Consider the following 12759-nt stretch of genomic DNA (forward strand, 5'->3'; position numbering starts at 1 on the left):
GCGGGACGCTTTCCTAATCTGTTCTCTGTAAAGGTGCTCTCTCCATGTAAATGCCAACACACTAGCTTCCGGGTCCAGAGAGCTGACGCTTTGGTGTCCTAGGATATAGTGCGCGTATGTCTCTCTCTCTCTGTGTGTGTGTGTGTGTGTGTGTGTGTGTACGAGAGTGCGCGCGCGCAGACGACCGTGAGCTTCCTCTCCAGGCACAGTGCAGACAGAGCCCGCGACCATACTATCCAAGCAGCCTCCCGCAACGCGAGGCAACTGCAGCCTCCGCCCACTCAGCCCAGTGATTGGCTGGTTTTGCTCATCATTTCCCTGCTAGCAAGAGGGAAGGGCCAGTGACGCCCCCGAACCCAGCTGCAGAAGCGGCCGCCACCTCCAAAGCACAAGGTGTCACATCTAAAAAGAAACCGGAGCCCCAGGGAGGCGGGCGCGGAGCGACCCAGGCCGGGCTGGCGCTAACCGCGCGGGAGGGCTCCTGGCAGCGCTGGAGGACCAGAGGTAGCTCCGTCGCAGAGGACCTTAGCGAACCTGATCCTAGGATCCAGGCTCCACGCTCTCCTCGCATTTTTCAGACCCCCCCACCACCGGTCTAATTCTCCAAAACGGAGCCTTTATATCGAGAGAAGGTGCGGGAGCTGGGGCAACCAGGACTTTCGCGGGCACCCAAGATGCGCTCCATTAGGAAGAGGTGGACGATCTGCACTATAAGTCTGCTCCTGATCTTTTATAAGACAAAAGAAATAGCAAGAACTGAGGAGCACCAGGAGACGCAACTCATTGGGTAAATTCAAAGCTTCATTTCAGGATATGACTCAAAGTCAAGCCATAAATGAAATGTGCATAGAGTGATGGTTGTGATACTGTGAGTATTTGAGCTTGTGTGTGGCTTCTCTCGTGATTTAAATAACAAAGGCTGTTGTTGAGGTGTGTGTGTGTGCTTCTCTACGCTGTTCCCAGTAGGAGTTCAACTTGCCCTGTGCGGTAGTGACAATTGTTATCCGTGCCGGTTGTTCGCACGCCAAAGGAGAAGTCACTGCAGAAGTGTCAACAAAGAACGTGTCCTTGTCCTTTTAATCCGTGGGCAAAACTCAAGCGAGATATCTTTATTCACCAAACGGTTGTCCTTCCTTCTTTCTCTGCCCTGTCACTCTAGGGAGATACTAGAGAAAGCTGGTTTCCTGAAAAGATGAAGTTTAAAGCCCACTAAGGAGGAAATCCATCTTTTCTTTTCTTTTTTTTCTTTTTCTTTCCTTTTTTTTTTTTTTTGACATTGGACAGATTTGTGCATTTTAATTTGAATTAGTAAATCCAGCACCACCACATAAAACGCATTAGCGTCCTGGATAGAGTTTTAGAAGGAAACTGGGTACTTCATCTTAACAGGCAATATTTCTGTTATTTCTTTAGTTTGTCTCTGAGTTCAGAATCTCCCCACCCCATTAAGTTCTCTAAATATCACACTTCCTTCCTCCCTCCTCCTGGGCTGTGTGCCTTTGAAGTTAACCCAGGGGGTGGTGCAACTTTGTGTTGGGGACATAGCTTGGAAGCGATTTTCTAAGGATGTGAACCTGGTTGTCAACTCTGTTCAAAGTCTTGTTTCGGAAATCCTCCCTAGTCCGGAGGCGTCCACTGTGGGAAACTCTACTCTAGCAGAGATTCCCTTCTGGTTTTTATTTTCTCTGACACTATTGAAACGAAGAATGAGAACTTGCCTGTGTGTGTGTGTGTGTGTGTGTGTGTGTGTGTGTTTGTGTGTGTATGTGTGTGTGTTTATAGCACTGCCAAAATATACTTTTAAACTTCATGCAGCCCATTTAATATTCCTGTTCCTCCCTAATTAACGAGTATTTAAGTGCAAAACTCACATTTATCCTTACAGAAGGCATTGCTATTCTATAAAAACCGGGATAACAGTAGTACAGCCAAAAGAGACTGGAAAAAAAGAAAAGCAAATAAAGAATGGGCTGAATGGTTGTTATACATCAACAAATCTGTTCAGGATCTGTTCATTCGGGGAAAGAAAAAAAATTAAATAAAAGAACCCTCTGAGATCCTTTACACAGGAGTGGGTGGTTTGAAAATTCAGTCATGACAGTTGTCAGAAAGGAGGACTTTGGTGTCTTAGGACTGGGCGGCAGGGTGAGCAATCTCTGGTGACCTGTGCTTGCCAGGAAGACAAAGAGGTCTTTAGCAAGGTGGTGATCCCGCGCGTGGGGGCTCTGATAATAGGCGGAGGCTAGAGTGTGAAGGTCGAGGCTCTTTGTTCCTTTCCACGTTGGTGGGCTCTGAAGATAAGTCTGTGTGGAGACAAAGCGGCCAAGCCCAGCAAGGACTCTGAGGGTTTGGGACCTTGGATGGCAACCCTGGAGAGCAGGAGTGGGAGGGGTGGATGTAGGAAGGGGGGCGCCAGATCCTAGGGAAGCATCCTTTCTGAGCCGCCCTAAACTGCAGGCAAGAAGAAGGAGCGCGCTATCAGTCCTTTTAGAGGAATTGACAGACCCATTACAGTTCATATGACACAGGAGACGTTTCTTCTGTGGCCCTTTACCGGATGCCGAGGGCAGTGGACGCAGCCCTGGGCGCCGAGGAAGAAGAGGCGGGCACCGGCGCAGCGGTTGGGCTAGCGGGACTGAGCTCTTCTCCGCACCCTTTCCAAGCAGAGCTGAGGGTTCAGTTCTTTGAGAAGGCATGGGGCGGGCACTTGAGTTAACCAAACAGGAAGAGTGGTGCGCATTGGATCTATCCCCAGTGAGCTAGCATCCAGGGTAGGAGAATGAGCGAGAAAACGGGGGAAATCTGTTTTTGCAGGGATCAGACTCCCTTCTTTTAAAACAACAACAACAAAAAAATCACTTTCAGTGCTTGGCGGCAACCCAGTCGGTCCTCCTTAATTAAAACCTGCAATTTCAGTCCCTTGGGGCAAGGCAAAAAGCTGGCCACAGGCGTCACTCTCTTACCCCTGCCCCTAAGTGTCCGGGCTGCTGTGCCGCCTCGGCTTCCTGCCCCAGACGTAGCTCTGAGCAATTCCAGAACGGTAGTTAGTGTCCCTGAGCGCCCATTGCCTTTTCCCCAGAATGAAACGTTCAGTAGAAAAGCTCGTGATACAAACTCGTGGTTTTCTTTCAAATCCCAAAGAGTGCTTCTGGTAGCGGAGTTGACTCATCAGACTATCTAATAATGTCTTTGACTCTTTCTACTCAAGCCTTGAGGGGAGATCGGGCTTTATTTTATTTTATTTTATTTTTTTAATGAGTTTAAACTAAACTGGATGTTGGTGCCAAAAGCTCAGATCGGTACTTAATTTCAAAGTAAAGTAACAGTCAGTTTCTGGCCTTTGGGGGGCACTGCGTCCCTTGCAGGTGGGCAGTAGTTGCAGTTACAGGACTCCCATAGCCCTTTAATATTACAACATCCCACCAAATATATATTTAGGTTTCCTGCTTCCATTCCCCCAGCCCCGCCACCCACAGGCAAGCATCTATTTGACCCCTTTCCTCTTTTAACGGAGTCCCATCTAGAGATAATGTAGCATTACTCTCCTTGAGCAGTCATTCTCTGCAGAGGGAAAAAGAAGACCAGCGCAACTTTTTTGATTAAATATCCACGTTTTCATATGTCCAAAGGAACACTAGGAGTATGTTTTTAATAAGGAATTATTCTAGAATAGGTCAAGTGATAAAAGAACTTATGTGATTGATTAACTCAAAGAATTGCAAAGAACTCATGTGATTGTTATAACTTAATATTAAGTTTAAGTCAAAAGGCATTGGTTATATTAGTATTATAGTCTTGACAGGCTTCTACCGCCCCCCCCCACACACCTTAATGGCACTGAAAGTTGTGGGGTAATATGACTCCCACAGGTAAAATACATGATATGCTCATTTAATGTGACAAAAACTGTAACAAACTTTAATGTGATATAGATGTTTGATTGTTATATTTAAAACTTGCTACACATTATTTTCCTGGTTGACCATAAATGACACTTTAACTTATGTTTCTTATCTGGAGATTTCCTTCATAATAGACTTATTACTGAGGTTATATTACTAAGTTATCAAACATATTGTGAAATTGGTGATAAAATTGATGGTGAAAACAAGTATTCAGAGTATTACTGTTATCAGCCAAGGTAGTTTCAATTTATTCTAGGGTAGAATATACTCTTGTAAATTAGGAATTCCAGAATTTGCACTTACTTCCCATGTTACATTTGCAATTCTGCCAAAACCCATAAGCAATAAGTTAAAGTAGAACATCTCATCTTTATTTTCAGTTGTTTGGTACCTATGTAATAAATAAAAACCCCAAATTGCCTGCTGTTTGTGTTCAATCTTAGTTTGATGTGAGTTCTTTTCTTTTAAATGACTTTCAAAACTTTAAATTAGGGAGGAAGTTTAGCCTAGCCCTAAGGGAAAATATTCATTTTGAAACCAAGTTATGAAGAGTTTCATCAGGCTTGAATGTAGGTCTTTGGGGATCAAGTTTCCAGAAAAGAATTAAATCATATTTGTTATGAACTGCAGAACGAAAATGGATAAATTGTGGTAAAGCCTGTAAATTCATATCAAAAGAGAAAAAAAAATTTAGATCCTAGGTAACAAAATAATGATTAGTTTAATCTTAGAGATGACTGTCTTCCTGTTTTTTTTTTTCAGTTATAAGCAAGAATAATGTATAATACATTGCTTTATGAGTGATTTATCTGATGTGTTTTCTATTTTGCCTTTAAAAACACATATTAAATATTTTGGTAGATAGTCCTATGCAAAACATGTTTGTGGTGCAGCTGTTCAAAAGTCATGTCCAATCTGGAATACGAAATAAGCAGTGGGTGGTGACATCCCTCATGCCTTACATTCACAGGAAGGAAGTCTTTTCTAAGACAGAATGCTACCAAGGCCACATGTGAAAAATCTCTTGGGACTTATTGAACTTTATACACAAAAAATTTGCCCTAGAATCTCAGACTACACTGAGCTTGGCCATCTCCCACATGAATTCTGTTGACTATAAGGGAAAAGTGTCACTACTTGTAGATAATCCCATTCAAATTTCTTTCCCAGTCACTAATATCTGATGTTTGGCCTATCATTAGTTAAATATACACAATTCAAACAGAGCAAGATGATAACATTTTATTCATATACAACTAATCTAAACTTTTAAAATTGCTCCTGAAATTTTGGTGGTCCTGAAAAGGCTCCATGTAAGTAAGTACCTCCTAACAATCATTGTATAGATAAAAATGCATCCACATGTCAGTGCAACAGTCTCCTATAGATGTAAAAAGTGCAACCATGTGTATCTGTACTTCTATGAAGATAAGTTAGTATCAGAAATAATTATTATAATCATAGAAAACTATGTAGCATTATTCTTCTTGAGCAGTCATTCTCTGCAGAGGGCAACTAAGAAAGATGATATCGACAGGGTAATTGTTAATGAGGAAGATTGGAAAGATCCCTCCTTCCACAAAAAAAAAAAAAATGATAATTTATGCTTATGCTCTTAAAGGCACATCTTCAAAAATGTAAAAGTTAACTTCTGTACATGTTCACATTATCATTTACATGCAATTATTATCATTAAACATGCAATATGAAGACTGACTTCTGGGCCACGGAGTAGTGAAGAAAACACTCCTGTTTCCTTGCATCCTAAATGACCTCTGTAAAATGATTATTATTAGCCATGCTCAGGCATGCAAATGTATCATTTTCATCAGTAGGAGAGTTTAAATATTAATTTTTATAGAGTTCCAAATTTCACAAGGAGTGGCTTCATCTGATGCTTTGAGATGCTTCAAATTTAAACTACATGTTTAAAAAAGAATGCAAACCAAAATACCAAACTATCAGCATCCAATTATGGAATTCATCCAACAGCTGTTACACAAGCAATGTTTCCATTGATAGTAGGAGAGGATTGCCTACATAATAAAACATAAATTTAGACTTTGTGATTGAACAAATAGTCATGTTACTTTTTAACTCTGCTTTTGAGATTCTAAGAAATTTTAAAAGTGACATGTAAATAAATAAATTTACATACTGAGTTGGCTATGTCTTTTTATGTTCCATAATAATTGGCTTTTTCTCTGAATCGGATACATATATAAAGTGCCAAGAGAATAGCATATTGAAAAATAAGTTGTTTAGCTATGTCTAAATGATATAACTGATAACAGTGCTGTCTCTCGCCATCATCATTACCTCCAGATAATCAACACACCATGCCCCATGTGATACTAGCTGACAATACTGATTGAAAGGAGATAGTTTTTTTTTTTTTTTTTTTGACACAGCAGAAATTATCAAAAGTTATGCTTACTGATGGGTTTCTTCCTACTACAATCCCTGTCTTTCAACCATTACCTACTATCAGGAAATTATCTTATTGTTGAGAAAATGTTTTGGTACCAATTTTTTATATTAGCATTTCAATAATGCTTTATAAATTACTTTTTAATACAGAGAACCACTTGTTTCTCACAGTTATTCTTGTAACATCTTTCATCATGCTTATACTTTCCTTCAAAACTGCAGAAAAAATTATATCTAATTTTTCACCACTATGATTAATCAAATTAGGTACTGTTCAACTTAGACAAAATTCTAACTTTAAATTAGGTATTGTGCGACTTAGACAAAATTCTAACTTTCATAAAACTGTCATTTTTGTTTTGTTTCAGGGATGGTGAATTGTGTTTGAGCCGATCACTTGTGAATAGTTCTGATAAAATCATTCGAAAGGCTGGAACGACAATCTTCCAGCACTCTGTGGAAGGTTGGAAAATCAATTCCTCTTTAGTCCTGGAGATAAGGTGAGTTTCTTTAATAAGGCACAATTTCACATCATGTTCTCAAATAGGTTGGGCTTGCAAACTAATATGAACACTTGATTTATAGTGTAAGTATGACTACTTTAACAAAAGAGTGATACAGCTATATTTAATGCTGTTCATTGAAGAACTTGAAACCATAAAATAAAATAATTAAATAGTCATAAATTTAAAGGTAAATATGTAAGTTTCAAATATATATGTCTTTATATTAATGGAACAAAATAGTCAATAAGGTAAAAGTACTTAATATGCTTAATTACTGAGGATGGACATATATTTTGAGAATACTGATCTCTATTTAGACCTCATTTGATCCTGTGTTTTCTCATCAAGATGTGAAAATAGAGACTACTCAACTCCTATTTTGGTGATCATTAAAAATAGATCTGACTTTATCTTTTAAATGGTTACATCTGTATGAGTATAAAATGGATAAAAACCAGAAAATAAACTTCTAGATTCTGTTTTATTTTTTATAATACATGGTATTTTAGCCAAAATAGACTTGAAATCAAGCTTAGTGCCTACATGTATCCATTAAGTTATTTTCTTCTATTATAATCCTGTTACTTGTAAGAAATCTCCTAATTATGGATATTACTTCTCTTTATCTTTTCATTACATTTCTGTTAGATGAAGTCTAAATTAGAGTATTTCAGTAAATCATAACTCTAAAATTTCTAAAGAATACATCCTTTACATAATAAAACCACTGAATTTTTCTAGTATCAAATGTTTATTACACAATGGCTGAATATTAATGCAAATACTTTGTAAGTGTAGCTTCTTCATTAGAAGAAAATGGGTTGGTTTATCTACCCAGGTTTCTGCCTACTCACTTCTTGGTTCCTAACTACACACAAGGTGGACCGTAAACAAGGTTAGGGGAGAGTCTATTACAACTATCCTGAGAGTATGTATAGCCATTCATAGAATGCATTTCAGCAAAGACACTCACTGTAAGTTGAAATATACTTGAAAGATGTCTGGAAGTTTAAAAAATGATGGCAGGAAAATGCAGAAAAAGTTAGGCAACTTTGTGTTAAAGGTTTGGAAGTGACTGGAAAGGAAATAGGAATCAATTTACAGTACTGCCCAGTGATATAAGTTTGGTTGCTTTTAGTTTAGGGGGAGCTTTGTATATTTTCTTGATCTACTATAAAATGAGGAGATGTGTAGAGACTAATGACTTTATTAATTAATGCCCCCTGGTGAGATCATGGCTTTTGAGGACAATTTGTTTTCACTTGGTTAGGGAAAGTAATTTCAAGCCAATATTAAAGATTAAGAGATTCCAAGCACCTGCATTCTTCCTGAGAGCTGTTATGAACAGCTGGTGAGGAACACGATGCCTACAGTTTGATATATTTATGTCCTTGGCTCTGTTCTCTCATGATCCCTGCATACTGTTTTCCTTTCTGCCTCAGACCGCCAGCTCCTATTTGAATTTAGATATTCTGCAACAAGTGAGATAATTATGAGAAATGAGGTAGCAGAAGACCATAAGACTAGATATAATTAAAAAGATTCATATTTCTTGGAGGCACATTGGGAAAAACCATAAATATGGTTAAATAAAAAGGAAGAAAACTGATTGATGAATAAGAATATCTGGAAAGAGAACTTTCATTGAATGGTTTAGCAAGAAGAAAGCCAACTAGGTTAGACTATACAAATCAGGTAAAGCAAAATAGTGAAAGAGAGTTAAGTAAAATAAGAAAATTATAATAGTTTAATTAACATATATAGCCAAGCTAAATAATGTTGGGTAAATTAAAATCTAGCAAGTGAATTAAAGAGTTGACACTAGTTTGATTAGTACATTCAGCTATGCCTTCCTAATATCTATAAAAAGTGAATCTTATAAATGTTCATATGACACTATAGATTTTGTTCTTATTAAGATATTCAAGGTAAAGGTGTTAAACATAAACTGACCTAAGAAATACACTTATTGCCCACTTTACAAATTCATGAGAGTTACATTTATATTTTTGAGTTGCGTTAGATGTTGTGAATGCATCTGTGAACTTTGTACTGAGAGATGATTTATTTGATTATATCCAATTCTTGTGGTTTGACTTTTTTCATATTTTTCTCATTTTTATATATCAAATAAATTCTAAAGAAATACAAATGCCAAATATAGATATGTAGAAATGTATGAGTTTAGTTAATTATGAGAAGAGCTTAGGACTTCAACAATTTATAGAATATTTTAGTATAATATATCAAGTTTTCCAAACAGGTAAGGCATATGGGTTAACTAAACATGATAGCAAATTTATATTTGCTTACCTGTCAAAAATAATTTGGTAGTGCATGCATATATTTGCTTTAGGAAAAGGATTATACCATCTTTTTCCTATTTTTCATATTGAGTGATCTGTATAGGTAATTGTAGGTCATGAAGCATATTAGTAACAAAATAAAGACTCAAATTCTACTTGTCTGACAGGTTCATATTGAACCAGTCTTGTTATAAAACAAATTTCTAGGAAGTTTATGTTTTGATACTAAAAATATGAACAATTAGCATGCATATTTATGGACAACATCATGGCACTTTTTGTGCTGAAATAATAGAATATTATTTACCCAATATTCTGTGTCAAGTGTCAAAACATGGTCTAGTGTATAAATTAAATAAAAATGCTTTTCTTCAAGGTTTTGGGGACAATTTTGCATTTTATTTGGTTGTAATTGTTTATAATATTACTTTTTATACTGGAATATCTTCCCTATAACAGCTAGACCTTAAGTTCAGAAGTATCAACTATTTACAGAATGTTCTTTTAGACCTCTGAGGCAAATTTTCTTGTAGAAATAATACTTTGAAAAAATGTGTGTTCTAATTATCTTTGTAGGCATAATAAACCATTAATCCTTTTTTAAGGTTTTTTTTTTTTTCTTTTTACTGAACTGTTGCATTACCGATTGAATTCATTCAGTGATTTTTATTTGGGGGGCTGGTATGCATGGAGTCACTGGCTAGAGTATACAAAAACTGATTCTTGATATATGTATTATGATGTATAATATATATTATTTTCAACTTGTGATGTGTTCCATCTGAAAGTTTTGTCAAAAAATACTTTCTGATGGGGTTTATGCCATTTATTCTAAATTTTAGATGCTAGAGCATGCATGGTTGTAGACAAGAAACCTATAGAAAAAAAAAGAATGGCATCTGGTGATAGGTTAGCTATATTTAACATTTCACAAGTGAAAACAAGGTTTAGTAAATTAATGCTCCAGAACTCTGCAGCTGCTATTTCAATGATGGGTGATGCTGAAAGGGAACTTCTAGTTGAGAATTCAGTTGAAAAGTTTCAGTATAGAATCTATTCCTGTCAGTTTAACAGTCTAAACCAACCCTTCATCTTAAGCCAACATTGCCTAACGAAAGATAGTTTTTATGACTAAGATTTTTAGTCCAACTGAAAGTGAAACATGGTTTCAGATTTTTTTCAGTTATCTTTAACATTAAAACAGTTGCTGAATCTAGATGTTTACTTATCTAAAGAGGTTTCATAAGGATCACCAAATGACCACAGAAAACCTAAGAGGAATCTCCTGTTGTTCTTTGAAGGCCTCCACAGAAAGCACAACCCATGCTTTGAATACCTGATAGTAACTTGACCACATATTAGGAAAACTTGTACTGGTACAGCCTATTAAACATTTTCTTTTTTCTTTTTTTTGATTCATGTTTCTTTAATGCTCAGATGTTAATTGAGTTTTCTTTTTTCTTTGCTCTGAAGTAATTTTGTTTACCCTGCTCTTAAACTCATATCAATTTTGTCTGAACAAAAGCATATATATCTCCTTGGTGATACTTAGAGTGCTGCTTCATCTACCTTAATACAAGAAATTTTAATGCTTCCAATGACATTTAGCTAATATATGTAAATACAAGTTCTATTTATTTATTTATATATATATTTATTTATTTATTTTAAAGAGAGAGTGAGAGAGGAGAGAGAGAGAGAGAGAGAGAATTTTTAATATTTATTTTTTAGTTCTCGGCGGACACAACATCTTTGTTGGTATGTGGTGCTGAGGATCGAACCCGGGCCGCCCGCATGCCAGGCGAGCGCGCTACCGCTTGAGCCACATCCCCAGCCCTATTTATTTATTTTTATTTGTCTTTTTTCTCCTCACATATTTATAGTCTGAACAACAACTCGACTTAGCAAATCCACAGAGCTTGTTATGGTCCATTGCATCTATAATCTAAAAAATGCCTTCAGCCTGCTGCAGGGAAGAAATAAACTAACCTCTCCTGTTTCTGAAGAGTATTAAGCACTTAAGTCATGATATTACTCACTCCTAGTGATTCTTTAGTCTTTCATACAGTTATATCAGGAATCTATATCAATTTTTTTCTCTGCATTGCTTAAAGCCCTAAAATAAAAATTAAAAGTTAAAAGTGTGGGTCAGTATAAGAACAAGCTGCAGTTATTTAAGGTTTCCTTTCCTTTTTTTTTTTTTTTTTTTTTTTTTGGTTTAAAAAGGTCAATTCTATACCCCCCAAAAAATTGTTTTGAATTTTATCTAAGTAACTTTTACATGTTTATTCTTTGATTAATCTATATGAATTGAGTTTTTATTGCTTTGAAAAGCACTATTACTATTTTTACTGCTATCATTAAGGGAATAAAACACTGCTGACACTATGATACAAATTGGAAGGATATATTACCACTTGCACTTAATATTTTTTTTATATCATTAAACACTCTTTTCTTCCAATTGTGAGTTAAAATAACATTTTAACTTTGCTCAACTCTTATAGTCTGATTTTTGTATAATTTTTTCCAAGATGTTTTATGTTTCCAATAAAACAAAGATGTTTAATTATACTTAATAATTTAGAAGATGTGTACAGTTTTTTTTTTTTTGCTAATTTTTTATTACATGGAAAATGTACCAATATTGGAAAGTCCCTCTTTCTACTACTTGATAGATATGTGTCAACTTTTTTGATGCAATAAAAAGAATTTTCCCTTTTGGATTTCCATGATGAAGAATTTCTTGTCTGAACTTCTAACCTACTCAACTCAAGCTTGCAAACATGTCAGTACTTGTGTGAATACATCTTCAAATACATCTACAGCAACCTACTTAAGTATGTTCAAAGGAAAATGATAGCATCACCTAGTTAGATGATTTCCCCACATCCGTGCAGTCTTTATTTTAGAGGCTGCCCTGTCGTTTTCACAGGAAATGAGAACATTTTTGTTGAAATCCAGGTGTCAAAGTATTTACTTACTTTTCCAAAAAGACAAATAAATGTTAGTTAATAAGTATGTATAAAAGCTTCTTTGTGATTTCACTTTTGGTGTTAGGTGCTAGTTGTTAAAATTTTTTTTTTATCACTTGAAAATGCAAATTTATAATACTCTCCAATATGCAACATAGGAGTGAAATTTTCTGATACTTTCTTGTTAGTATATGCTTTGTAGTCCATGGATCAAATAATGTCAAATTATTGAAGACCAGGTTCATAATTTTTTTTTGACAATAGAATTTTCTAAAAAATTTACTAGAGTCCTATAGTGATTTCTTCTAGTTAGTTTCAGGTATAAATTGCTAGGAGCCACAACCAAATAATATGATGCTTGGCACTTTTGGTTGTAAGGTGATGCCAGCTAGCCATTGAGATGATATGATTATGTTAAGATTTACATTCATATGGAAATTGGACTCCTGCTGTTCACCTTGCTGTTCACCTTGACTCACGTTATGGGACTCCTGGAGAGTTCCCATTGGTTGGGGAAGGACAGTAGGAGGGAATTCCAGGGGAGATCCTGCCGGGTTCTGGTAGTCGCGACTGCGTGGGTGGACCGGCTTGCTTGGCAGACGCATACGGGGTATTGGCGGCATTTTCAAAAATAATG

At 36.4% G+C, this 12759-nt stretch overlaps 1 protein-coding gene across 1 annotated transcript in view; it reads left to right on the forward strand.

Annotated features, from left to right (window-relative positions):
• Positions 1 to 352: 352 nt before the first annotated feature.
• Positions 353 to 12759, forward strand: part of ST8SIA4 (ST8 alpha-N-acetyl-neuraminide alpha-2,8-sialyltransferase 4) — a 91602-nt gene continuing 79195 nt past the window's right edge. The window contains exons 1-2 of the mRNA XM_081289900.1: positions 353 to 787; positions 6704 to 6835. Coding sequence (XP_081146026.1) covers positions 675 to 787; positions 6704 to 6835 — 245 coding nt within the window. The 5' untranslated portion in view covers positions 353 to 674. The remainder of the gene's footprint in view (positions 788 to 6703; positions 6836 to 12759) is intronic.

This window comes from Spermophilus citellus, assembly GCF_964194105.1.
Source record: "Spermophilus citellus genome assembly, chromosome: 1".
NCBI classification, from domain to species: Eukaryota; Metazoa; Chordata; class Mammalia; order Rodentia; family Sciuridae; genus Spermophilus; species Spermophilus citellus.